Below are 27,516 nucleotides of genomic sequence, written 5' to 3'. Positions count from 1 at the left end.
CTCGTTGATTAACGTCGGTTGCGAGTGACATGTTGTATCACTATGTATCTCAATCTTCGTTGTTAAATACGTCTCGCTTCCCCGAAACTAATGACGCAAATGTATCTCACGACACTACTTCGGTATGGCGCTCGAATGTTCTCGATGCTTCTCGACTTAGGTTAGAACGTCCGCTTTTCACGTTTCGCTCTTCAAATGCGTTTCTCGTATGTCCAGCCGTCCGTGGCTGGATCCGGCTCGAAGGACCAAAATAATATGTTGATGATTTAAAGAATGTAACCATGTATTGCGGATTACAAAACTCTTTATTCGTACACACGTAAATTTCTTGCGACCGTTACAATGTGTCTCTACTCAGATTCTGATTCTCTACGAGAACGTGCGGTAGGACCGAAAACTAGTAACTAGTAACTAACGCTCATCGCGCCGTCGGTGTCGCGCTAAACTAACTATTACCGAGAAATATCTAATTCGGAACGCTTGAATATTAACTCCCGTAACAAATAGTATAATAATTTTCAAGGCATGTAAACTTTTTTCTTGCAATAATGATACCTTCAACAGAATTAATTACGGGGTACAAACGCACAATTTCACCATTTACAGTTTTGAAGTATCGATCTGCTTTATTTATTCTTAATGTAAAATCTTTGGTGATAACAGTGGTATATTGTTGACCTTCAATTTCTAAATGATAACCATTAAATGGTTTTTTCAGTTTAACAAGATCTTCACGAGGACATGATTTTATCAGTGCACCTTGTAATTCCGTATCTCTATTAGCCAATTGTTGCAATGGTCGATGAATGGAACGCAAGTGATTTTTTATAACGCCCAAAAAATTTTCGTAAGGAAATGCACTCCATGAATCCAATGCACTCCTATTGTAACATTCTTCGGAGTGAACATTATAAACCACAAATTCACGTCCAAATGAATCAACTGACTGACTTACAAATTTTCTTAATAAGTAATCAGCAACCTATGTAGGTTAGTGACGCGATTTAAAAGTATTTAAGTGTTTAAAGCACGAACCCATGTGGCACCTCGTTTCGCATGGAAAGTGTATGCGTGAACAATTTCGACATATATATTAGTTATTTATGCCTTCCAATCTCTTCTTCCATTTTTTCAATATTTCTACCACCACCTCTAATTTTCTTTATTTTTTACTTTATTTACTGAAAGATAATCTATCACATACTCGTTTTTTGTTACTAATTTTTCTTATTTTTTCCTTTATTTATCGAAAGATAATCTATTACATACTTTTCACATTCTTTATCCCACTATACCTCCTTTTGCTTTTCCTTCTCCCGCTCTTCCTTTTTCTTCCATTCTTTTAATCTTTTCCACCACTATTCTTTTTTTTTATTTTTAATTATTATTTTACCATCCCTAATATTTTGTTTTTATTTATATTTATATTTATCTGTTTATTTATTTATTTACTTATTTTTCTTTATTTTTTTATTTATCGAACTCGCCGACATCTTAATGAACCAACCACTCTCGCGTGGAAAAGTGATAGTAATAATATATATCGATAACGCAATACATATCGACTCAAGTCACATTAACTTCTCGATCAAAATTAATTTTTTTAAGTTTTATTTCTTTTCTTCTTCTCTTTATTTTATAAAAACCTTGATTGTAAAAAAATGTAAGAATTGTACACAGCAAATAAATTTCTTTATAATTTTATTATAATTATAATTATTATTGAAATAATTATAAATTATAGCATTAATTATATATATTGTTACTTAAAAAATAAATTCCATGATCCCTTTTATAGCACATTAAATTAGAAAAACTTAGAAAAAATACAGTTAATATCAATTTTTTTTAAGTTACATTAATTCTATCTACATTTTTCATTTATATTATAAATATCGTTGTGAATGACGTAAATATTATAAATAGTTTGCAAAAAAATGGAGGTATTAATTACGAAAAACCATCGATACGTGTTGCGAAATTAATATATTTCAAAAGTGTACTCTAACGAAACGTGAAGCTTTTATAATGTATGTATATAAATGAGTTCATGATCGCCATTGGCGGACCTTATCATTATTAAAGCTACAACTACATCTATCGTAACGCTTTGATCGTGGTCGTAAGCAATGAAGCCGTCGTAAACCGTATATCTATGTATAATATATCTATAAACATTTTTTTTCTCACGTCGAGAAAACTGATAAGTTATAATCGTAAAGAGTTCAAGTTGAATCAACTCATACGATGAGCTTACGATAGTGAGTACGACGAGCGTTACGATCGCTTACGGTGAACATTACGATAGATGTAGTTATAGCTTAAGACGTAATTGTTACACATTACTTTTTCAGTACAGTGGAAAAACTATACAACAATGATCATATCTAGTATATTTTATATATAAAAAATATAATTAAAAAAATGGTACAAATTAGAAATTAGAAATTAGCATATTGCTTAATCAACATTTAAAGACGCACACAAAGCTCCTCGTATGAGGAAGCTTGTATTTTATTTGATGCAATTATTATTTATTATTTTGGTTTCCTCATAGAGGAAGCTTATTGTGTGCGTCTTTAAATGTTGATTAAGTAATGTGCTAATTTCTAATTTCCTCTCTTTAAAATGATGAGGAAGCAATGTGCAAATTTTTAATTTGCACTATTTTTTTTTTTAATAATCTGTCGGAAAATAGAAAAGAACGTTCTTTGAACTTTTACTAATGAAAGATTATCGTATAGTATCAATACACTGTAATTTTCTAATTATATTTAATTTAGTCTTTTCTACCCCCCTATTTCATATATAATTCATTAAGAGAGATTTGGTTTATTACTTCATGAGATACAAATTTGTAAATATCAGAGAATGCGTACAAACATAAAAACTTTACAAAATTAGATCTAATCAACCAAATCTTAATGAGTTATATATGGAATTTGAAACAGACCAATATCTCAAAATTTGCGGAAGTTACAGCGAAAATGAACATTTCTCAAAAAATTCAAAAAAATTTTTTTAAATAATCCCTTTACCGATCTTCACTAAATTCAACCCCAATCTCCTTTACATGACTCTCATTTAAAAAAAATTCATCTCGATATCTCAAAATTTGCGGAAGTTACAGCGAAAATAGACATTACTCAAAACGACATTATATTGACTCTTTGTCAAATTATGAGTTATAATAAAATGTTCAGCTTCTTCTGCAGTTATTTTTTCTTGTGCAGCCCGCGCTGCTGATTTTTTATAATTATCTGACATTTTTTTGCGCGGTCAGGTGAGGCGATTCCCGTCCGTACAAGCTTAGCAGCAGCTTCTTTGCCTTTTGCGCGTAAGGACATAGAAGCAGCAAAACACAATTCGTTTAAATCGTGAACCTGGCGTAGATTTTCTGTTTTTCTCCGTTTAACACGGTCACTACAATTGTCAAAATTTTTTGTCCGCCTTTCTTTTAACGAGCATAACCCTTTAAAACCCTTTAAAAATGTACAATATTCTATATTTTAGCAATTTTCTGAACGTTTCAAGAAACGATTAAAATAATTTATACGATATTATGTAGTTCAGCATGGTTGTTTAACATTTTAAACAGTAATCATGCAATAAAATGTTAATTTTGTACTGAATATTTAACGAATAGTTTTTTTACGTTGAAAAAAACGATATAAGAATACCAGAATTTGGAAGACAGTATTGTAGCCAAAAAATGTCAGACACTGGATTCAAAACTTTTATACTAAACATTGAATGTATAGGAATAAGAATGTATTACACGAATAAAGTTAATTATAAAGTTAGGGTGTTCCTTATTTTGCTTCATTTGATATAATTTAATATGTTACATCGTATATTCAAAAACCATTGTAAGCGTTACGTAAAACTAGGATTTTATTAAATTATTAATTATTATTGTGAATATGAATGGTACACGAGCGATACTGGTAGATTAAGCGAGCAACAGCAGATCATGTGCCATTTATATGTACCATAATAATTAATAATTGAATAAAAATATGTAAATAACGTTTATTAATGTTAGCGAATAAAAAGGGTAACTTTAATATCATTATAGTTTTTTTTCGTTTTTGTATTCTTATGAAAGTTTAGAATTAAGGCTCTTTGCACTACAAGTCTATTTATTTGTAGTTATAATTATTTCTAAATGAAATTCATGAAAAATATATAATGAAATCAAGAGACACGGTAGTGTCTCGCGCCAAGTACACGCGGAGCGAGACCGACCGTGACTCTTTTACGCGACGCGACGGGTTGCGAGTACCCTAGATGTTGAGATCTCGATAACGAGTGAACGGATCAAGTTCTAAGTAGGCTTGATCGATAGCTTGGGGTCCAATTAGGGGGGGGGGGGGTTTCTCTCATAATATTCCGCTACGTGCCCTACGAGCGGAGATATTGCGACGCAAAGTCCAAATGTGAAAATTTATTTTTAAGATACGTATACTTCTAACGCCGACGTTCTTGTATGATGACGTCATAATCAGAAACGTCACTTTCACTTTTTCGACGCTGGCGGCGCAGGTATCGCCAGTTTCGATATCGCGCGCGTATTTCGAAATAAGGTCGATAGACTTATCGGTCAGGAGTAAGATTTCTATTTAGGTATTTTAGGTAAATTAGGTATATACTTATATAATATATATTGAGTCAATTCCTTCATGTTTATCTGGAGAGATTTCGTATCCTTACATCGTATTACCACCGCTGCCGGAAAAGAAGGTTCTCTACGCTTGGCAGAAAGTGCCGCTAGGGAATTTTTAAGTCGATTCTTATGAATCAAACTTGAATTCGATGTCTAAGTATCCCAGGTTGCCGATGACGAGGTCCAGATAGTGCGCTTCATAGTTTTCGGTGTCCAGGTGTAATAATACGTTGAATTTGATGTCTACGAGTCCCAGGTTGCCGATGACGAGGTCCACATAGTGCGCTCCGTAGTTTTCGGTGTCTACGTGTATTAATACCTTGAATTCGATGTCCACGTGTCCCAGGTTGCCGATGACAAGATCCAGATAGTGCGCTTCATAGTTTTCGGTGTCCAGGTGTAATCGTACGTTGAATTCGATGTCTAGGTGTCCCAGGTTGCCGATGACGAGGTCCACATAGTGCGCTTCGTAGTTTTCGGTGTTTACGTGTATTAATACCTTGAATTCGATGTCCACGTGTCCCAGGTTGCCGATGACGGAATCCAGATAGTGCGCTTCATAGTTTTCGGTGTCCAGGTGTAATCGTAATTTGAATTCGATGTCTAGGTGTCCCAGGTTGCCGATGACGAGGTCCACATAATGCGCTCCGTAGTTTTTGGTGTCTACGTGTATTAATACCTTGAATTTGATGTCCACGTGTCCCAGGTTTCCGATGACGGGATCCAAATAGTGCGCTTCATAGTTTTCGGTGTACAGGTGTAATCGTACGTTGAATTCGATGTCTAGGTGTCCCAGGTTGCCGATGACAATGTCTAGAGAGTGCGCTCCGTAGTTGTCGGTGTCTACGTGTATTAATATCTTGAAATTGATGTCTAGGTGTCCCAGGTTGCTGATGACAAGGTCCAGATAGCGCGCTTCGTAGTTTTCGGTGTCTATATGTAATAATACCTCGAATTCGATGTCTACGTGTCCCAGGTTGCCGATGACGAAGTCCACATAGTGCGTTTCGTAGTTTTTAGTGTCTAGGTGTATTAATAACTTTAAATCTGAATGTAGGACACGTAGATATCGAATTCGAGGTATTAATACACGTAGACACCGAAAACTACGGAGCGCACTATGTGGACCTCGTCATCGGCAACATGGGACACCTAGACATCGAATTCAAGCTTAATTCATAAAAATCAACTTAAAAATTCCCTAGCGGCAGAATTAAAATTATGTCATGACATAATAAAAATTCGCTGAATTAAAATTATGTCTAGACATAATAAAAATTGGACGAATTAAAATTATGTCTAGACATAATAAAAATTGGATGAATTAAAATTATGTCTTGACATAATAAAAATTGGATGAATTAAAATTATGTCTGACAAAAATAATTCCGCATTTTTATTATGTGTATACACATTTTAAAAAAAAAGGTAAAAGGAGGCGCTAAGTACACGCATAGTAGTGTATATGTATTATGTTGTTACCCTGTTATGTTGTTACCTCGAAAAAAACAAAGTGGTAGTATTATACCTCCAAATAGCTTTACCCTGTACATACTGTTTATAAAGTGCGTAATACTACAAAAAAGCGTGATATCCGTACAAAATTACCTTTTTTAAAAAAAAGATAAAAAAAGGCGCCAAGTACACGCATAGTAGTGTATATGTTGTTACCTCGAAAAAAAAAGAAAGTGGTAGTATTATACATCGAAAAAACCTAAGTAACAAGTGGTAGACGTAATCTTTATATCTCGAAAAATTTTGAAAAAATCTAAGCAGTAGTATCTTTATTTCCGAAAAATTAAACCCAAGTGATCTATCAAGACACATCACAAAATTATGTTACCTTATCAAAAAGAAGAGTCGCGCTTCAAGTGATCTATTACAATTACAAAAAAGAAATGATATCTCTTTAAATTACAGCGCCAATTACAGAAAGAACATATATGTATATTGCCTCAAAAAATAATTGTTGCACTACTTTGAAAAATCTTTACATTGTGTCAATTAGAAAAGAATGTATGATAACAATTTTATAAGATTAAAAAATTTTATTTAAATTTAACAAGGGAATACAAGATATTTAAATACAAAGTTTACATGTGTATTTTTTAGTGGTCACAAAGAATTACAGAGGTAACAGTACAAAATAAAAATATTTTATTAAAATACATAAATTTTTCTTGTAAAAAAACTTGGCGCTGCTAGACCTCGAAATTTTAAATAAATGAAGACAACAATAAATAAAAATAATTCAGAAAATAATGCGATGGGAGTAATATTAAATGATTATCAGCGTGGATGCGTGCGAGTGAGTGATATGGGTGTGCGTGACGACGCGGACGGCGGATAATGCGGCTTATCATTAAGTAAATATTTAAAATTTCGAGGTCTAGCAGCGCCAAGTTTTTTTACAAGAAAAATTTATGTATTTTAATAAAATATTTTTATTTTGTACTGTTACCTCTGTAATTCTTTGTGACCACTAAAAAATACACATGTAAACTTTGTATTTGAATATCTTGTATTCCCTTGTTAAATTTAAATAAAATTTTTTAATCTTATAAAATTGTTATCATACATTCTTTTCTAATTGACACAATGTAAAGATTTTTCAAAGTAGTGCAACAATTATTTTTTGAGGCAATATACATATATGTTCTTTCTGTAATTGGCGCTGTAATTTAAAGAGATATCATTTTTTTTTGTAATTGTAATAGATCACTTGAAGCGCGACTCTTCTTTTTGATAAGGTAACATAATTTTGTGATGTGTCTTGATAGATCACTTGGGTTTAATTTTTCGGAATTAATAAAGTACCTGAATTGGTAGGAGTTGTTTGATCTGCGAATTTCAATTCAATTACATATTTCAACCAATCGGAATTGTTGGCCTTGAAGCGATCTTCATGTCGCCCACTCTTCTTCCATTTGATAAAATATTTGTTGAAAAAATTATCATTCACACATTTAATTAATCATTTTCTTTCCTCTGGCTTATCTTTGCAATGAAATTTGTTTGACATCTTGTCGATGATCGCCTTTTTCTTTTCTTCGTTGGATAACGCGGTTTTATGCACGACAATGTTATGCATCTCCAATCTTGTTATCGAATTCGCCATTTTTGCACGCCAACCTCTCTTAATCAATAATGTGTTTCAGTTAATGTTAGTATTTCAATATATGAATATAATGAAGTAAAATTAAAGAATAAAAAATTAACAGTCAAGTACAGCATTGTGTTTACATACCTATTTCCAAGTTAATTTTGAATCTTTTTTAATAATTTGCAACATAAGAAAGCTCTTCACTCTGCAAGAACTCGCGTCCGAATGCCAAAAGTAAATTTATAAAGTGAAATTATGTTGATAAAAGTCCGGTTTTTTGCAGAAATTCTGGGAATCCGCGCTAAAAGCGCAATAACGAGCGCGAACGCGAGGTAAACATAAACATAAACATTAAAAACGGACAATTTGAAAGCGGGGTATTTACTGAGAAAAACCAAACAGATTTTCCTTACAACTCCCCAGCGACTACAAAAGTTGCATCTAAGGCTCGGTATTTGTAAACAAATATCAGAGTATTCTTTCTGAAAATCTGTAAAGATTTTATCCATATCTTACTTTTTGCAAAAATATAGAGTACATAAGGAACTGAGTTATTTAACATTTCAACTATATTATTCTTACAGTTTTTTGAGTCCCTGATTCCAAATCCGCTGTCAGATTAGCAAAATAAATTTATTGAATTATTTTAAAAACAATTTAGTGAAGTGAATTTGCTAGCGAAACAAAAACTATAAGAACAATAATATGGAGTTCAAATGTTCAACAATTTGTGTCTATACGTACTCTACGTGATGAATTATTACGACCGATAAAAATTGTTTATTGTTTAATGTTAACAATAAGTATTTTTATTTACTTCCATGTTATTTGTAATGTAATTTTTTCCGTAGAATACGATTTTCAGGTAGATTTCTGAAAATAATTAAAATTTGCTTTAATTTGTTGAAACAAATTATTTAAACAATTTAATATCACAAATCTTACAGCAGATTCGGAATCAGCAACTCCAAAACTACTTAAAATATATACTGTTTATATTGGCACTTGCCGAGTTGCTCATTTACGCTTAAAGATTAAAATGTTTTAAAACAAAAGCATATATTATCAGTTAGCGCAAATTTGCGCAAGAACTATAAATTGAATCATGAAGTAGAAACGTTCTTCTAACTAGTGCACCTTATGTTGAAGGGGCAAGAGGCGACAAACATGTACTTTTTTTTACTTTTTGTTAAAAAAAAAAAAAATTTTCCATATTTATTAAATAATTAACAAAAGAAAAGTTTTGTTTTTATAATATATACATATGTAAAAATATCAAGTTTATGGTCAACATTATACATACAAAAATAATCAATATTCAAAAACTGCATTTCGTCCAGCTTTTTCGGATTTTTTACCACTGTGCGCCGTGTCCTCCGCGGCAGTGTTGGGCAAGACCTCTCCCTCAGGGCAATAATCGACGCTCTGTTTGAACCTGGGGGAGAGGAAAGGTGGAATTCGTTCGTCTCCTTCTGCGGCAGAGTAATTCGCGGAAGGAGGCGAGCGAAAGAATTAGGAGGAGGGAAGTCTTCCCCCTTCTAGCAAAGAGGAAACCGGGACGTCATAAACAGGTTTTATTAACATCCCGGAACTGGTTATGGGAATATAGCAACGGCGCGGAGCGGGGGGTGGCTCAAGACGATGCGCGAGTCGTTCCCTCGTCCTGGGCTCCGGCTTCCAATTTTGGAAATGTTACTCGAGAAAGATGGAAATGGGGAGAACGGGGGCCGATGCGAAGGCGTCGACTCCCTCTTCTCCCCACAAGTGCGGTCAAAAACCGCACAAGAGAGGGGCGGGCAGCGTCGGGGCGCGGTCCCGTCTGGCCCGGTCCCCCCTTGGCCCGCGGGAGGAGAATGGTATGAGTCATTTCTCGTGCCTTGTCCTCACGCGAGTGTCGGGGGTCGGGTCGGGTTGGGTGTTCCAGTGGTCGAAGATTTCCACCATGTAAAAAAAGGTCCCCCTCAGGGTACGGATCATGAAAATTATAGACAATAGACAATAGACTGCAGGGAGTGGGCGATCTAGTAAAATTTATTAGTCTATGGTCATGTTTGTAGTACCGTATCATGCATTTTTTTCCGGGTGCGGCACCCGGCACCGAATGACAGCCATTCACAGCTCAACTTATCGGAACTTATAGACAAGGATAGACGTGGTTATAGATTATAATTTCTTCGAAGCTCTCATTTTTATTCCAGGCTTTCAATCTCAATTTCAAAGGTACGTTATTATTTGTGCACGTCTTCTGAAGAGTGGAAACATTCATTTCGTACATATTACTTATACAACTGTTTATATTAGAAAATGAAGTGACAGCATTTTTACATTTTTTCAATTATTACTAATTATTTTACATTCCCACTCTTCATTAGTACCTATACTTTACTCCTGTAAAAGGATTTTGCGATCTATAAAGCCGTTTTAAAGAACGAGCTCTGTTTTGTCGGTATTTAGGATCCCCTTAAGTGCCAGTAAAACTTTGTGATTTTATTCACTTAAGATATTCAGGGATACTTTACATACTTTCGTTTATAATAGGAAATGCATTATAATATTTTGTTACCGAAAATATTTGATTGATAATTATAAGCTTGTTTCAAGAGACACGGTAGTGTCTCGCGCCAAGTACACGCGGAGCGAGACCGACCTCTTTTACGCGACGCGACGGGTTGCGAGTACTCGAGATGTTGAGATCTCGATAACGAGTGAACGGATCAAGTTCTAAGTAGGCTTGATCGATAGCTTGGGGTCCAATTAGGGGGGGTTTCTCTCATAATATTCCGCTACGTGCCCTACGAAATGCCAAATGTGAAAATTTATTTTTAAGATACGAATACTTCTTCTACTTCTACGTCGATTGTCTCTCATCTCAATATTATTATGATTAGAATAATAGAGAAACGTCACTTTTACTTTTTCGACACTGGCGGCTAACGGCGTTAGTATCGCAGTGCAGTGCAGTGTAGACAGTGCGTTCGTTTAGCGCGCTGTCAGTCAGTTCCTATTCATCAGTTAACCTGTCTCGAGAGCACTCGAGAGACACGGTAAGTACGAAGTACGCGCGGAGCGAGACCGACCGTGACTCTTTACGCGACGCAACGATTAATTACTATTATACTTATTTTATTTACTGTTTATTATTTTACGTTTACGTGAGTGTTTATACATACAGGTTATAACCTATTTACTGTTTACTACGTTTACGTGAGTGTTTATACATACAGGTTCTATTATATTATTTTTTATTTTTATATTGACGGCAGGGAGCTGAGGATACTGAGATCAAGGAGCCTGTTCACACGAGGCGTTTCTGCCGCGCGATTGCGGCCGCGCGAACGTTTGCACGAGCCGCACGCGAAACGGCAGTAACACCGTATAATCGTGCCGGCGATATACTGAATTTGAATTGCTTCGTGCTCTTATCTGGAGATTTCGTATCCCTACATCGTGTTACCATTGCACCGCTGCCGGAACAGAAGGTTCTCTACGCTTGGCAGAAAGTGACGACTGACACGTTCGATCCCGACTTCGTTGATCGCAGAAGAGCTGGACTCGAGGTACGTTTCCGATTTGCACGTATAACAGTATCGTGCGATGAATGTTGTACCCAATTATAACCTCAAATGAAGTTGTGCACGTTGCTAGTAACGCTGTCTGTAAAAATTTGCGTGAAAGATGATATATAATCATATTAACACATTACATTATTTTTAGACGTAGCTGTGATGAAAGAGAATTAGATGGTGACTTAATTTTGGGAGATATAGGTCAAGGATTGCCATTTAAAGCTGGTACGTTTGATGGGGCTGTCAGTATTTCTGCGCTTCAGTGGTTGTGCTATGCAAGCAAAACTTTGCACAATCCTACAAAACGTTTATATCGTTTCTTCTCAACGTTGTATGCATGCCTGTCAAGAAGCGCAAGAGCAGTGTTACAATTCTATCCAGAGAACGGTGAACAGATTGAATTAATCACGGCACAAGCCACAAAAGCTGGCTTTTATGGCGGTGTGGTTGTCGATTTTCCGAATAGCGCAAAAGCAAAGAAAATGGTCTTGGTTTTAATGACCGGAGGAGCTGCTCCGCTTCCAAAGGCACTAGGCGTAGAGAACGAAGATAGACAAACCGTCGCTAATTCAAGAAGGTTTGATCCTCTCGTTGTCTGTTATATCTATTATTTCTCTATTTTACCTTCCAAAAATTGTGATAATTTTTTTGTCCATAGGGAATACATAAAGAAAGCCAAGAATAAATCATTGAAGAAAAGTAGTGACTGGATTTTAAAGAAGAAAGAAAGGCGGCGCCGGCAAGGAAAAGAAGTTAGAGATGACTTCAAATATACTGGACGAAAGAGACCCGGGAGATTCTAATTGTAAGATATACTTTGTTAATATAAAAAACACTATTTTAATAATTTTTTAAATAATTTATAATGTTAATTATAAATAAAAAAATTGATAAAATTGATCTAATTAATTTTTGTTTGTTTCTATATAATCAATCTACTACTTAAAAATAATATATGCATAAAATATTTTTTTTTAGTAACGAAAAATGCGCCTAAAAAATTTTTTGTTAAAGAATATCAAACATGAAATTTAATAATCGTGACTGTGCATAAATGTTTGTGTAAAGGAGAATATTTTCCTTTAAAAAGGATATTAGGAGTCCTTTATAATGTTAATATTACGGTAATAATAGACAATATTAATAAGAGATCAAAGAATGAGTTCAATATTTTATATTTTATTCTTTACGTAAACATAAATTGTGAAATACTCTGTTGTACTCCAGTAGGTAATACTTTTTCTAATTCTTCATGATCCAACCACTGGTATTTTACGTTATTGTTGATATCTCCATCCATATGTTTGGCTAAGAAATAAAATATTTTAGCACTATAACTTCCTTGCTCGCAAAGCTTCTTAGGATATTTGTATTTGTAGAATCCGATAGGTGCATTTCCATAAAACTTTACTTTTATTGTTGCACTACATGTATCTTGTAATACTCTTTTTGCAGTTTGTAAAAAAATTGATAAAGAACATTTTCAAATTATTTTTTTGTCCCCATTAAAATATTCACATGCAAAATTAGTTGTAGAGAGAAGTTGTAATATATTTATTCGGCTAAAATTGTTATTTTAATTCTTACTCGTTTCTTTATGTTTGAAATGTATATTTATGCAATATATATAAAACTTTGTTTATTTTTAGGGCAGTAAAACAAATATTGGCGTGATTGTAACATCATTAGTTTTTGCAGAAAATTATATGTAGATTTAACAGTCTGTTAAATATAAATATGACAATGTATTTATGTAAAAAATCTTTACATGTTTAAACTCTACGTATAATGTATTCCAATTTTTATCATGTGCGGCGGAATGATTTCTTTATGAAATTACCATAGATAAACCTTTACAAAATATGACAAAAAATGTTAATAGAGAATTAGGCAGACTAAGCAGGCCCATTGGCACACATGAGCTCGGAACGTACTTATGACATGTCACGGCGCAGGATACGAATAAGTACGACCGTGAATGAAGGAAATTATATAATTTTATTAATAATTGTAATACAATAAATAAAAGTTGAAATATATATAATGTCGGTTGATTATACATTGTTGATGTTACATACTTTTTCTTAAAAAAACTATGCTTTTTTTTATTTCACGAATAGCATATATACTTGCAGAAGGGTAAAATAAGATACCTGTTAAAGTTTGAGCCCTTAATATTAATTAATATTAACAGGTCGCTTATCGCGATTTTTTATTTTTCATTTAGTAAGATAGAAAAAATTTTATAATTATCTAACAAACAGTAATACAGCATTGCTTCACATAAATTTTTGTAGTAAATTTATTGTTTTACAAAAAAGATCTCTTATCATTTTTTCATAAATTCAACCGTTCAAAAGATATTCAAAGTTAAAGTTTGATAAATTTTATAATATCGACTATCAAAAATTATGAAATAATCAATACATATTTTTGTAGAAAATTTAACGATCTACAAAAAAGTCTTATATTTTTTTCATAAATATAATCATTTAGACGATATTAAGGTTTAAAGTTTAAAGTTCAGTGTATAAAAATTATTCTTTTTTTTCATATTATAACAAAATTCTGAGCTTCATTTATTTAATATGAAAAAAAGTAATTTTTATACACTTTGAACTTTAAGCCTTAATATCGTCTAAATGGTTTTATTTATGAAAAAAATATAAGATTTTTTTTATAGATCGTTAAATTTTCTACAAAAATATGTATTGATTATTTCATAATTTTTGATAGTCGATATGATACAAAATTCATAAGAAGCAAAAACAAGTTTTATATTTATCAAACTTTGAACATCTTTTGAACGGTTGAATTTATGAAAAAATGATAAGAAATATTTTTTGTAGAGCAATAAATTTACTACAAAAATCTATGTAGAGCAATGCTGTATTACTGTTTGTTAGATAATTATAAAATTTTTTCTATCTTACTAAATAAAAAATAAAAAATTGCGATAAGCGACCTGTTAATATTATTTTCTAATTTACCTAAATAGAAATCTTCTTCCTGACCGATAAGTCTATCGACCAGTGTCGAAAAAGTGAAAGTTACATTTCTCTGATATATATATGTCATATATATTGAGAGACGTCGACGTTAGTAGAAATATCTTAATATAATATTTTCACATTTCAACTTTGCGTTGCAATATTTCCGCTCGTAGGGCACGTAGCGGAAAAATAAAAACACGGCCTTTGGCCAACTCGAACGTGAGTACCCCATACGTACAAGAGTAAAGTACCAGTTAAAATACAGATAGCGAATTGGTTTTAGTCTTAAAATGTTTCACAATTTATTATTTTTGGAAAAAATTGATAAGAAATAATTTTTACAAGCAACATAATATAGATGCATATTTTACATAAAAGCAATGTCCGGCAATGTATATATTATATATATTAACAGCTTCAGACACATTTCTTTATAAGGTGTAATTTTTTTCTGTTAAGATTAAGATGCGTAACACTACAAAAAGGCGTGATATCCGTACAAAATTACCTTTTTCAAAAAAAGGTAAAAAAATGCGCCAAGTACACGCATAGTAGTATATATGTATTATGTTGTTACCTCGAAAAAAACAAAGTGGTAGTATTATACCTCGAAATAACACCCTGTACATACTGTTTATACAATGCATAATATTACAAAAAGGCGTGATATCCGTACAAAATTAACTTTTTTAAAAAAAAGGTAAAGAAAGGCGCCAAGTACACGCATAGTAGTGTATATATTGTTACCTCGAAAAAAAAACAGTGGTAGTATTATACCTCAAAAAAATCTAAGTAACAAGTAGTAGACGTAATCTTTGTATTTCGAAAAATCTCGAAAAAACCTAAGCAGTAGTATCTTTACCTCGAAAAAACCGAAGTACCAAGTGGTAGACGTAATCTTTGTATCTTGAAAAATTTCGAAAAAACTTAAACAGTAGTATCTTTAACTCTAAAAAAAACAAAGTGGTAGTATTATACCTCGAAAAAAACCTAAGTAACAAGTGGTAGACGTAATCTTTGTATCTCCAAAAATCTCGAAAAAACCTAAGCAGTAGTATTTTTATTTCCAAAAAATTATAACTCAAGTGATACACATCACAAAATTACGTTACCTTATCAAAAATGAGTCGCGCTTCAAGTGATCTATTATTACAATTACAAAAAAGAAATGATATCTCTTTTTAAATTACAGCGCCAATTACAGAGAACATATTTTTCGAGATACAAAGATTACGTCTACCACTTGTTACTTAGATTTTTTCGAGGTATAATATTACCACTGCTTTTCTTCGATTAGAATAAGAGATTGAATCATGAAGAATTACACAGAGGTAACAGTACAAAATACAAATATTTTATTAAAATATTTAAACCCAACAAGGGAATACAAGGTATTTAAATACAAAGTTTATATATGTATTTTAAAAGATTTAATTGCATCGCAAAAAATTACAGAGGTAACAGTACAAAAAATAAAAATATTTTATTAAAATACATAAATTTTTTTTGTCAAAAAACTTGGCGCTGCTAGAGAGAGAAAGAGAGAGAGACCTTTTATCCTATACTTAATCATAAGCCGCATTATTCGAGAGAGAGAGAGAGAGAGAGAGAGAGAGAGAGAGAGAGAAAGAGAGAGACCTTTTACAAATGTGAATATTACTTATTCTATACTTATTCTATACTTATTCTATACTTAATTCTAATCGCTTTAAAAATATAGACTTATCCTAACTTATCCTATACTTAATCATAAGCCGCATTATTCACCGTTACACACACACACACACATCACCCACATTCACTCGCTCGCATATACACAACAAGCTGACCTAATTTTGAGGTCTAACAGCGCCAAGTTTTTTGACAAGAAAAATTTATGTATTTTAATAAAATATTTTTATTTTTTGTACTGTTACCTCTGTAATTTTTTGCGATGCGATTTAATCTTTTAAAATACATATATAAACTTTGTATTTAAATACCTTGTATTCCCTTGTTGGGTTTAAATATTTTAATAAAATATTTGTATTTTGTACTGTTACCTCTGTGTAATTCTTCATGATTCAATCTTTTATTCTAATCGAAGAAAAGCAGTGGTAATATTATACCTCGAAAAAATCTACAAGTAACAAGTGGTAGACGTAATCTTTGTATCTCGAAAAATATGTTCTCTGTAATTGGCGCTGTAATTTAAAAAGAGATATCATTTCTTTTTTGTAATTGTAATAATAGATCACTTGAAGCGCGACTCATTTTTGATAAGGTAACGTAATTTTGTGATGTGTATCACTTGAGTTATAATTTTTTGGAAATAAAAATACTACTGCTTAGGTTTTTTCGAGATTTTTGGAGATACAAAGATTACGTCTACCACTTGTTACTTAGGTTTTTTTCGAGGTATAATACTACCACTTTGTTTTTTTTCGAGGTAAAGATACTACTGTTTAGGTTTTTTCAAAATTTTTTCAAGATATTAAAGTTTTACTTCAGGGAAGCTCTGTATCTTCTTTAATTTATATTTGTGATAAGTTGTAGTAGTTAATATTGCATATTACTTGCCTCCTTATAATTTATGAGAATTTCGGTATTATATGCTTTATTAATAAATTAATAAATGAGTTTTCTCCTGTAGCTGCATAGCTTGTATGTCATGGTTTGAGGATGCGGATTTTTTACGTTTACTTACACGTTTACATTTACACATTTACACATAAATTAGTTAAATCAACTGAAAAAAACAATTTTAACATCTAAAAATTATATAAAGATTTACTAGAAAACTGGAGAATGTACATATATGTTGTTAACAATTTGAGTATTATCAACACCGACAATTGTATGCAACATATATATATATATACTAGATTTTTCGCCCGCGCTTCGCGCAGGCTCAAAATCTATTCCCCCAAACTCACCCATTAATTAGTAGCACCAATAGAGCCTCATAAAACCCCCAATTTTCAACCCCATAGTAGCCATCCCTATAAAATTAGTAATCTTTTGCTGCCAGTTTCTCATACATACATCTCATACATACATCTCATACAGACGACGGTACTTATATATTTAGATATATAAATATAAATAAAATTTATATAATTTTATCTATATATATAAGTACCGTCGTCTGTATGTATGTATGAAAGAGATGGAGAGATGGAAAGAATTTAAGATACATACCTTTTTTCTTTGTCTCTCTCTCTCTCTCTCTCTCTTTCTCTCTCTCTTTCTTTCTTATAATGTTCTCTTTTTGTCTTTTCCTTGCAATTTGTTTTTGATCGATTGCATAAAAAACTGTATCTTTTCTGTATGCTAACTCTTGATACACAAAATATAATCTATTTAATTTATTTAAAAATTTTTAAATATATATTTTATTAACATTTGAATTATTATATTATTCATTTATACAATTTTATAATTTTTTAATTTATAAAATTTCTCTGTATATTACATTTTTTGTAAAACACTTTTTACTTCCTTCTATTAGATGTCCTTGATTGCTTAATTCATCAATCTTAATTTTTACACTTTCCTTTTTGGTTGCTCTAGAAAATGCCACATAAAGTTGACCATGAGCAAATACAGGATGTGGCAAATAAATCCCAACTTTTTCTAAACTTTGTCCTTGTGATTTATTGATTGTCATAGCAAATGACACTCGAATAGGAAACTGTTTTCGTTTAAACTTAAATGGCAGTTCCAAATCACTTGTAATTAAATCTATCCTTGGAATAAAGACAATCTGTCCTCGAGCAGGACCAGTTAGAACCTCTGCATAAATTAGATTATTTTTCAAATTAGTAACAATAAATCTTGTGCCATTACAGTCCTTTTTTAGTATTTAAATTTCTTAATAGGATTATTGTAGCACTGACTTTTATTTTAAGTCGATGAACTGGCATTCCAGAAGGTGTCAGAGAGTTTAAAAACTCAGTTGAAAAATTCAATTGCTCTTGTGGATCACTTACAATAGAGTCAATTGAGAGATACTCTTTTTCTTCTCCTTCCATTAGACAAAGAATTTCGTCATTAATTTTGAATGTATCCTCATTCTTAGGACAAAGAATCGTTCGATCTGGATTTTCTTTAATCTGTTCCATGGTGATTCTATCACCAAAAATTTCAGCAATAAGAGATTCTTTTGATATAAAATTCTGGGGAATTTCTATTGTATCGAGATGTAGTCCATCCGTATTTGATAATTTATCACCTATAAGGAGTGATTTTAGCAAAATTTAGGCTTAATGAATAAATTATATGTGTGCGCGCGTGTATGTGTGTGTCAGTATATACAATTCTTTGAAATTCGGTCAATTATTTCCAGAAAAATTTGAAAAATTTTGGAACCGGTTTCCAAAAAGATCGGTAACGAAAAATTATACACTTAATGCAATTCCCGGGAAATTCTACCCCTACTTCATATACAATTCTTTGCGATTCGGTCAATTAATTCCCGAAAAATTGGAAAAATTAAAAAAACCGGTTTTCAGAAGATCGGTAACGAAAAATACACTTTATATCGGTAACGAAAAATAATACATTTTATAGAACTCCCCGGAAAATTCTACCCCTGTTTCATATACAGGGAAATATTACCCCCACTTCATATTTTGAAATCACGTACATTTTTTTAAACAAAAATCGGAAACCCCTTTAAAAAAATTGGAAAAACTCCGTAACCGGTTTCAAAAAAATAAATTCATTAATGAAAAATTATCCATTAATAAAAAATTAAACTTATCCTCCAAAAATTAAAAAAATTTTGACACGACTCCTATTTCATATATAATTCTTTAAGATTTGGTCAATTAATTCCCGAAAAATTGCAAAAAATTTGTAACCGGTTCCCAAAAAAATTGGTAACAAAAAATTATACACTTTATAGCAATCCCGGGGAAATTCTACCTTTATTTCATATGTAATTCCTTAAGATTTAATTATTTCCCGAGAAATTGGAAAAATTTCGTAGCCGGCTTCCAAAAAAATCGGTAACGAAAAATAATACATTTTATAGAACTCCCCAGAAAATTCTACCTCTACTTCATATACAATTGTTTAAGATTCAGTCAATTAATTTCCGAAAAATTGGAAAATTTTCTGATACCGATTTCCCCAAAGATCGATAACGAAAAATTATTAAGAGACACGGTAGTGTCTCGCGCCAAGTACACGCGGAGCGAGACCGACCGTGACTCTTTTACGCGACGCGACGGGTTGCGAGTACCCGAGATGTTGAGATCTGGATAACGAGTGAACGGATCAAGTTCTAAGTAGGCTTGATCGATAGCTTGGGGTCCAATTAGGGGGGGGTTTCTCTTATAATATTCCGCTACGTGCCCTACGAGCGAAGATATTGCGACGCAAAGTCCAAATGTGAACATTTATTTTTAAGATACTCCTCCTCCTCCTCCTCCTCCTAACGCTGACGTCTCAATATTATTATTATGATTATCAGAGAAACGTCCCTTTCACTTTTTCGACGCTGGCGGCGCAGGTATCGTCAGTTTCGATATCGCGCGCGTATTTCGAAATTAGGTCGATAGACTTATCGGTCAGGAGGAAGATTTCTATTTAGGTAAATTAGGTATATATATAATATATATTGAGTCAACGGAAAAGAAGGTTCTCTACGCTTGGCAGAAAGTGCCGCTAGGGAATTTTTAAGTCGATTCTTATGAATCAAGCTTGAATTCGATGTCTAGGTATCCCAGGTTGCCGATGACGATGTCCAGATAGTGCGCTTCATAGTTTTTGGTGTCCAGGTGTAATAATACGTTGAATTCGATGTCTACGTGTCCCAGGTTGCCGATGACGAGGTTCACATAGTGCGCTCTGTAGTTTTCGGTGCCTACGTGTATTAATACCTTGAATTCGATGTCCACGTGTCCCAGGTTGCCGATGACGGAATCCAGATAGTGCGCTTCATAGTTTTCGGTGTCCAGGTGTAATCGTACGTTGAATTCGATGTCTAGGTGTCCCAGGTTGCCGATGACAAGGTCCACATAGTGCGCTCCGTAGTTTTCGGTGTCTACGTATATTAATACCTTGAATTCGATGTCCACGTGTCCTAGGTTGCCGATGACGGGATCCAGATAGTGCGCTTCATAGTTTTCGGTGTCCAGGTGTAATCGTACGTTGAATTCGATGTCTAGGTGTCCCAGGTTGCCGATGACGAGGTCCACATAGTGCGCTCCGTAGTTTTCGGTGTCTACGTGTATTAATACCTCGAATTCGATATCTACGTGTCCTACATTCAGATTTAAAATTATTAATACACCTAGACACCAAAAACTACGAAGCGCACTATGTAAACCTCGTCATCGGCAACCTGGGACACGTGGACATCGAATTCAAGGTATCAATACACCTGGATACCGAAAACTATGGAGCGCGCTATGTGGACCTCGTCATCGGCAACCTGGGACACCTAGACATCGAATTCAAGCTTGATTCATAAGAATCGACTTACAAATTTCCTAGTGGCAGAATTAAAATTGTCATGACAATAAAAATTCGCTGAATTAAAATTATGTCTAGACATAATAAAAATTGGACGAATTAAAATTATGTCTAATAGATGTATAAAACAGAGCACACACACTTTTCCGTAGTAGAACATAACAGTAAGGTTTCGACTCGCGTTACTCGATTCGGCCGTCTGTAACTGTAGAAGTAAGAATCGAGCAACGCGATTGGTCGAAACTTACTGTTACGTTCTACGAAAACCGTGTGTGCCCTGCTTACAATACAATAGCCTTTTACGTGTCTCACTGTTTTAGTTTTTCACTGGATTGCCGTAACTATAAAAAACGTAAAACGTAAACATAAGCTGAAGAATCAATAAGTATATTGCTTTAACTTTATGTATTTTAGAAGACGATAGAAATGATGATACGAGTTGGCCGTAAGCAGGAGTAATTCCCTTTTTCACCAACGTCGTTTAACTTGAACCTTAGTTCAATTCACTCTTTGTCTCTTTCTAACAGTTTTCCTTAGAAACAGACAAAGAGTGAATTGAACTAAGGTTCAAGTTAAACGACGTTGGTGAAAACGGGCATAAGTACGATTTCAACCGGTTGAATTTTACTTTACTTCTGCTTACGGCTCATTTCTATCGTCTTCTAGAATACATAAAGTTAAAGCAATAACAATATACTGATTGGTTCTTTAGCTTATGTTTACGTTTTATGTTTATGGTTATTATGGCAATTTATGTGCAAAAGCCTTTAGGTCGGTATTCATAGTCGGTTCTTATTTTAAGACCGTCTTAAGTAATGTCTTAAGATGCTAATACGGCTTTGTGATTGGTTAATGACATCTTAAGATTGTATTTAAGACGGTCGTAAATATAAGATTTGACTATGAATACCAGCCTTAAATCCAGTAAAGAACTAAAGGCAAGAACCAATCATGTTACAAAATCACTGAGCGCTTACTGGTCTCTTTTGTCTGCTGAACGTGCCCAATGTTACCGTTTTATCAATGTTACCATCTTATAAAAATTTTCTGATCAACCAATCAATGCTTTGCACCACAAAAGCGAAGGCGCCACACACAAAAGTTGCGTTTCGCGATTGTTGATGGTCGGTCGACACGTGCGTCGTTATAAAGTTATTGATTAATCCAGCCCGGATCGAGTGCTATTCGTCGTATTTGCAGCAAAGAAGAATAAGCAGAGAGACACGTAAGTGCATACGTTTATTGTAGTTGTGGACGTAACAAACGTAAGTTTCCGCACAAGATTCGTGTGATAGCATAGTATAACGTAACATGGGTTAACGCACAAGAAACGCATCGGTTACGGCGTTATAAGCTTACTTAATAGATGCCTCGGATCGAGATCGATTCTTTCACATGCAGTCTCTCACGTATAACGCCGTAACCGATACGTTTCTTATACGTTGACACTGCATGTTACGTTACGCTACGTTACTATATGAAAATCTTGTGCAAAGGCTCTAATTGTAAGTCGTAAAAATATCAGGTAAAAGTTTACAATAACTTACACAGCTCGGATTACTTTGACCTTGACATATGTTGTCAAGGACATAATACTGAGTAACTTTTCCTTATAACTTAGTCGGCGGTCGCTGCTTATTAAAAAGTTATAAACAAAAAAAGTTTGAAAAATATAGCAGCTATTTTGAGTATTGGAAGGCATAAATGACTAATATATATGTCGAAATAGTTCACGCATACACTTTTCACGCGAACCGAGGTTCACCCACACTCCCCTCTGCTTTCGGGGGAGGTGCGGTAGCTCCGAAATAGTTCACGCATACACTTTTCACGCGAACCGAGGTTCAACCACACCCCCCCCCCCGCTTTCGGGGGAGGTGCGGTAGCCTCGAAATAGTTCACGCATATACTTTTCACGCGAACCGAGGTTCACCCACACCCCCCCTGCTTTCGGGGGAGGTACGGTAGCCCTGAAATAGTTTACGCATGTCTTAGTTGACGCGCTTTAAACAATTAAATACTGTTAAAGCGCGTCATCTAACCTATGTAGATTAGTGACGCGCTTTAAACAGTTAAATACTTGTAAAGCGCGTCATCTAACCTACGTATTTTCCAAATTTTTTTTGTTAATAACTTTTTAACGAATAACGAGCAACGGCTAAAACCTTCTGAAGGTCACTCGGGGTCATGACCTTGACAACATATATCAAGGTCATTGAAATCGGTGAGGTCGCCAAACTTTTTTTTGTTAATAACTTTTTAATAAAAAGCGACCGCCGATTAAGTTATAAGGAAAAGTTACTCAGTATTATGTCCTTGACAACATATGTCAAGGTCAAAGTAATCCGAGCTGTGTAAGTTATTGTAAACTTTTACCAAATATCACGTTCATGACTACGACAAATGTCTCGTTCTCTGCCATTAGATTGCTCATCGCGTCGTCGCCTGTCGCATCGTCGCTCGTCGCGTCGTTTCTCGGAAAATCCAGCCCGGATCAAGTGCCATTCCGAAACAAGGAAGAAGCAGAGAGACATGTAAGTGCTTATGTCTATTGTAGTTGTGAAATTAGCAGAGACAAACGTAAGAGTTTCTGCACAAGACTCGTGTGATAGCGTAGTATAACGTAACATGGGTTAACGCATAAGAAACGTATCGGTTACGGTTTCTTATGCGTTGACACTGCACGTTACGTTATATGAGAGTCTTGGGCAAAGGCTTTATAAGTCGTCAAAGACTATTTTGTGTGTACCACGCGGTCATTAATGCTTTCTCACCTGAATCTGCGATTTTTATAGTGCATGTATTACGTCCATGACAAACGTCTCGTTTTTACGACAAACGTCTCGTTTTCAGATTTTTCATTGCTCTTGGCATCGTCGCTCGTCGCTCGTCGCATCGTTGTTCATCGCATGCTCGTCGCTCGTCGCGCAGAAAATAATTTCTTCTGGGCAAAAAAAGATTCCGTCTCCCGAAGCTGAAGATGACGTGAGTATAAAAAATGCATATTTATAACATGTTTATTTTTAATTTTAATACATTAAAAATATTTCAGATTGATATGGAAGATATGGAACTCCTGTTCAAGGAATCCTCTGATTTTTCGTGTACCGCTCCTGCTGCCGGCCCTTCGAGTGCTGCCGCTGCAGCCAATAATCCTAGTATCCCTGCTACTGCCGGCCCTTCGAGTGCTGCCGCTGTAACCAATCCTAGCATCCCTGTTGCTGCCGGTCCTTCGAGTGCTGCTGCTGCAGCCAATCCTTCTGGTATCTTCACTGTTACCCGTCCTTCGAGTATCCCCACCGCTGCCGGTCCTTCTAGTACCTCTGTTTCTGCCGGCCCTTCGAGTATCGCCGCTGTTGCCGGCCCTTCGAATACCGCCGCTGCTGCCGGCCCTTCTAGTACCGCCGCTGCTGCCGGCCTCGTTGATTTAGGTGAATATACATATTGATTATTTTATTTATATTTACACATATATAATTGGTTATATTTATATTTATGAATATTAATGACTTACTTTTTTATCATAGCACGAAGAGGAAGGGGCACGAAAGCTGGTAAACATCGTAAGGCAAAAACATTCTTCCAGTTCTTGTTCCACATGAGCGACACATACAGCAACCACTATTATGGCGGAGAAAGAGGAAGAGGAAGAGGAAGAGGAAGAGGAAGAGGAAGAGGAGATGGAGGAAGAGGAAGAGGCAGAGGAAGAAGTCAAGGAGATTAAGTAGCATATACAGCAGCATATACAAGGTATACGTATGTGCAAGATATTTTATACAAATGCTCAATATTTGGTATATATTCAAATCAAAAACTTATTGTGACACACGCAACTTTTCTGTTTCAGATCATCCGACGCTCAAAAGCAGAGTAGCAAGATATTTGTAATAACTCTTCTATTTAGAATCCACATGAAAAGGGGAGGATATTTCCCTATAGATATTTTATTTTTTTAGTTTGTGTTATTATCACACGGTACTGTGGAACAGTCATAGGTTTATTTCGTAGTGATCGACATCGTTCGTAATAAATATTTTTTTAGTTCGTGATTTAGAAATCATCTGATTTGCAACGCGCAAGTGAGGTCGGGTAGATTTGTGTTAAAATATTTTTTGAGATCTTTTGTTCTGCAAACAAAAAAATATTTGTAGCTCTTGTATTTTTCTTAAATTGCTCGACTAATGTTTACTTTGCTAGATCCAAGTTTTTACGCACTATTGAAAAAAACATTTTGTTCGTGCATATTATTAACGTCTTTCTCCTTTTATTATCCTTTTACAAATAATTCATTATATATTAACATTTAACGGTATGTAGATGAGTGTAAATGTATTTACGTACACGCACATATACACGCGCGCGTATATAATTATAACTGGCAAAAGTTCAAGTTGCGGAGACATGTATTATGACAGAGCTATGTTTTACTTAGAAAATGATATTGATTAATCGAGAACTTCGCATAATTACATTTCACACAAATGGCAATAAAATATGACAAAGATGGTAACGCTTTTACCAATAATACACAAATTGCATATCTATTTTAGTAATTGTCAGAATTCTTTTTGCTTCTTTACTCACGTTCATTATTCATGTCGAACATGATCATTACATTGTATGTGTAATTGTAAAGAAATGTTCCTGACGTTAATTATCGCTATCTTTTAAGTTCTAAGGTTCAGGGATTGTACTATTTTTATTTTCGTGTAAGTTTTGTAATAAAAAAAGACTATAAAAAACAATATGGTCTCGATTTTGTACCCGTACTGTCATTATCTATAATTTCTACGTGGCCCACGTAACTTTGTACATGAGCGAGAATAAATTGCATGTTATATATGCAGCACATATTTTTATTAGGTCTAAATATCGCAAATTTATATCGCTAGTGTAAAATGTATATCTCAGATCCATTAATTATATTCGTTAAATGTAAGTTTTATTGTTAATGTATATCGCTAATGTAAAAGGTATCTCGGATCTATTAATTAAATATAAAATATGTGTATTTAAAGTTTTTATGAAAAATCCAATTTAATTGAGCGTCATATTCCGACTGTATCCTCTCTATCTCCGTTTCGGGTCACATCTCCCGCATAATTCGCACCTTATCTAAAAAATTAATATTTAGGTAATTTGTTAGAGATTGTAGATATATATATTGTATATATATATTTAAATTTTTTGTTACCTTTAAAATATCCTTTACCATAATTATTAAATCTCATGATCATGATTATGATGAAATAAATATAAATCTCTACAATGCAAAATATAGATAATGCCAATTTCAAGATCCCAGACAGCACCATGTCCAAAAGCGGGTGTCACGTCTGACGGTATAATCACCGCTATATTCCAGCCGCATAAATTTTTTCGATTTCCATCCTAATTGCACAGCACCTGAAAACAATATAAGAATAAATAATCACACCTTAACTTAACTGTCACAACAATCACTCAGCTGATGCGAGCACGCGTTCTTAAAATAGTAGACACAAGCCTAGAGAACATGGCTGCCTTAAGGTACCCTTTCAAGCTTAAGCCCCATTTTCATGAATCACACTATAAACTTTTGGACAATTGCTTGTTAAGATGCCCCAGCATCACTAAAATTGATCGTAAATGAATATTACCAGTTTTATGAGATCCTTTATGCAATATAAATTCAGTTTGACACGCGGACCTAACGAAAATAAATCCATGTTCCGTAAGAATAAACTAAGAAAATTAAAATAAAATATAAATAAATTAATTAAAAACAGATTATTTATAAAAACGTAACCTTTTGTGCCTAAAGAATATTATCATGCTAAAATAATAATTACCTCATTAGCATTTTTTCAAACATGATTGTTATAAACAATTAAATTATATTATTAACAGACCTAGTTAGTATGACTACTGGAACTATCACAAAAAGTCAAACAACTTTTGATTATAAACCATTGTTGGATCTCTCAAAATAAACTAATTAACAATAAAATTTATCATAAAAATATTATTAAAGATAATGAATAAAATCACTGCAGACACTCAGCAGAGCATGTCAAATAATCTCACAAAAACCTCCACATCATATCTCTTCTTAATTCCGAGATATAATTAAAAATTATGGAAATCCATAAAACACAAAAATTTTAAACAACCTAAAATAATGCCCTTAATTATCTGAACACAACAAAAGAAACTCCGTCTTTTTATCTCTTACCGTTCTCGAGTTATAAATTATTAAAGTTTCACATCCGCCATTTTGAATTTCCTATCCTTCAGACTTACAAAGACCAAATCACTTTTACATTAATATTTTAGTCTTTTATACATTTTAAAGCTGAAAAATTTCATTTCTAAACAAAAATTTTAACACTTAATTATTATGACAAAAATGGAATCTCTCATACTCCTAAACACCAGTAACGTTAACGCCGATTTTTTATTTAAATTAATAAATAAGATTTAACGAAATTTATTAAAACTCTTCATTTGCCCTTCTTTGACGCTCCGAGAAGCTTTCTATTTTCACCAGGGGCGCGCCTAGCGAAAAACGAAGCACGAAGGAAGCGGAAATTGAGACATTGGAGCGTTAAACTGTTTGCTAAAACCCGTACAAATTTTGACCGCGCACGTAAACTCTGCATCAGTACACCTACGAAAAATGATAATAACTTTTATTTCTGCAATTGTTTATTTACGAAACATTTATAACAATAAAATAAAGTGGCT

General features: G+C 33.7%; 2 protein-coding genes across 2 annotated transcripts; both read left to right on the top strand.

Moving 5' to 3' along the window:
- Nucleotides 1-29: 29 nt before the first annotated feature.
- Nucleotides 30-13,394, top strand: LOC139810044 (18S rRNA (guanine-N(7))-methyltransferase-like). The gene is made up of 4 exons (XM_071773382.1): nucleotides 30-160; nucleotides 11,484-11,912; nucleotides 11,994-12,140; nucleotides 12,985-13,394. Exons 1-3 carry the CDS (start codon nucleotides 30-32, stop codon nucleotides 12,136-12,138), a joined length of 705 nt encoding a protein of 234 aa, XP_071629483.1. The 3' UTR covers nucleotides 12,139-12,140; nucleotides 12,985-13,394.
- An 8,603-nt stretch (nucleotides 13,395-21,997) lies between these two features.
- LOC139810493 (uncharacterized) lies at nucleotides 21,998-25,807 on the top strand. The gene is made up of 6 exons (XM_071774083.1): nucleotides 21,998-22,015; nucleotides 23,216-23,324; nucleotides 23,644-23,775; nucleotides 23,843-24,221; nucleotides 24,318-24,540; nucleotides 24,638-25,807. The coding sequence occupies exons 4-5, from the start codon at nucleotides 23,849-23,851 to the stop codon at nucleotides 24,512-24,514; spliced, it is 570 nt and encodes a 189-aa protein (XP_071630184.1). The 5' UTR covers nucleotides 21,998-22,015; nucleotides 23,216-23,324; nucleotides 23,644-23,775; nucleotides 23,843-23,848; the 3' UTR covers nucleotides 24,515-24,540; nucleotides 24,638-25,807.
- Nucleotides 25,808-27,516: the final 1,709 nt, after the last annotated feature.

The sequence above is a fragment of the Temnothorax longispinosus genome, chromosome 3, assembly GCF_030848805.1.
Source record: "Temnothorax longispinosus isolate EJ_2023e chromosome 3, Tlon_JGU_v1, whole genome shotgun sequence".
NCBI classification, from domain to species: Eukaryota; Metazoa; Arthropoda; class Insecta; order Hymenoptera; family Formicidae; genus Temnothorax; species Temnothorax longispinosus.
The sequence above is the reverse complement of the archived record's forward strand: the minus strand, read 5'-3'. Positions and strand labels throughout refer to the sequence as shown.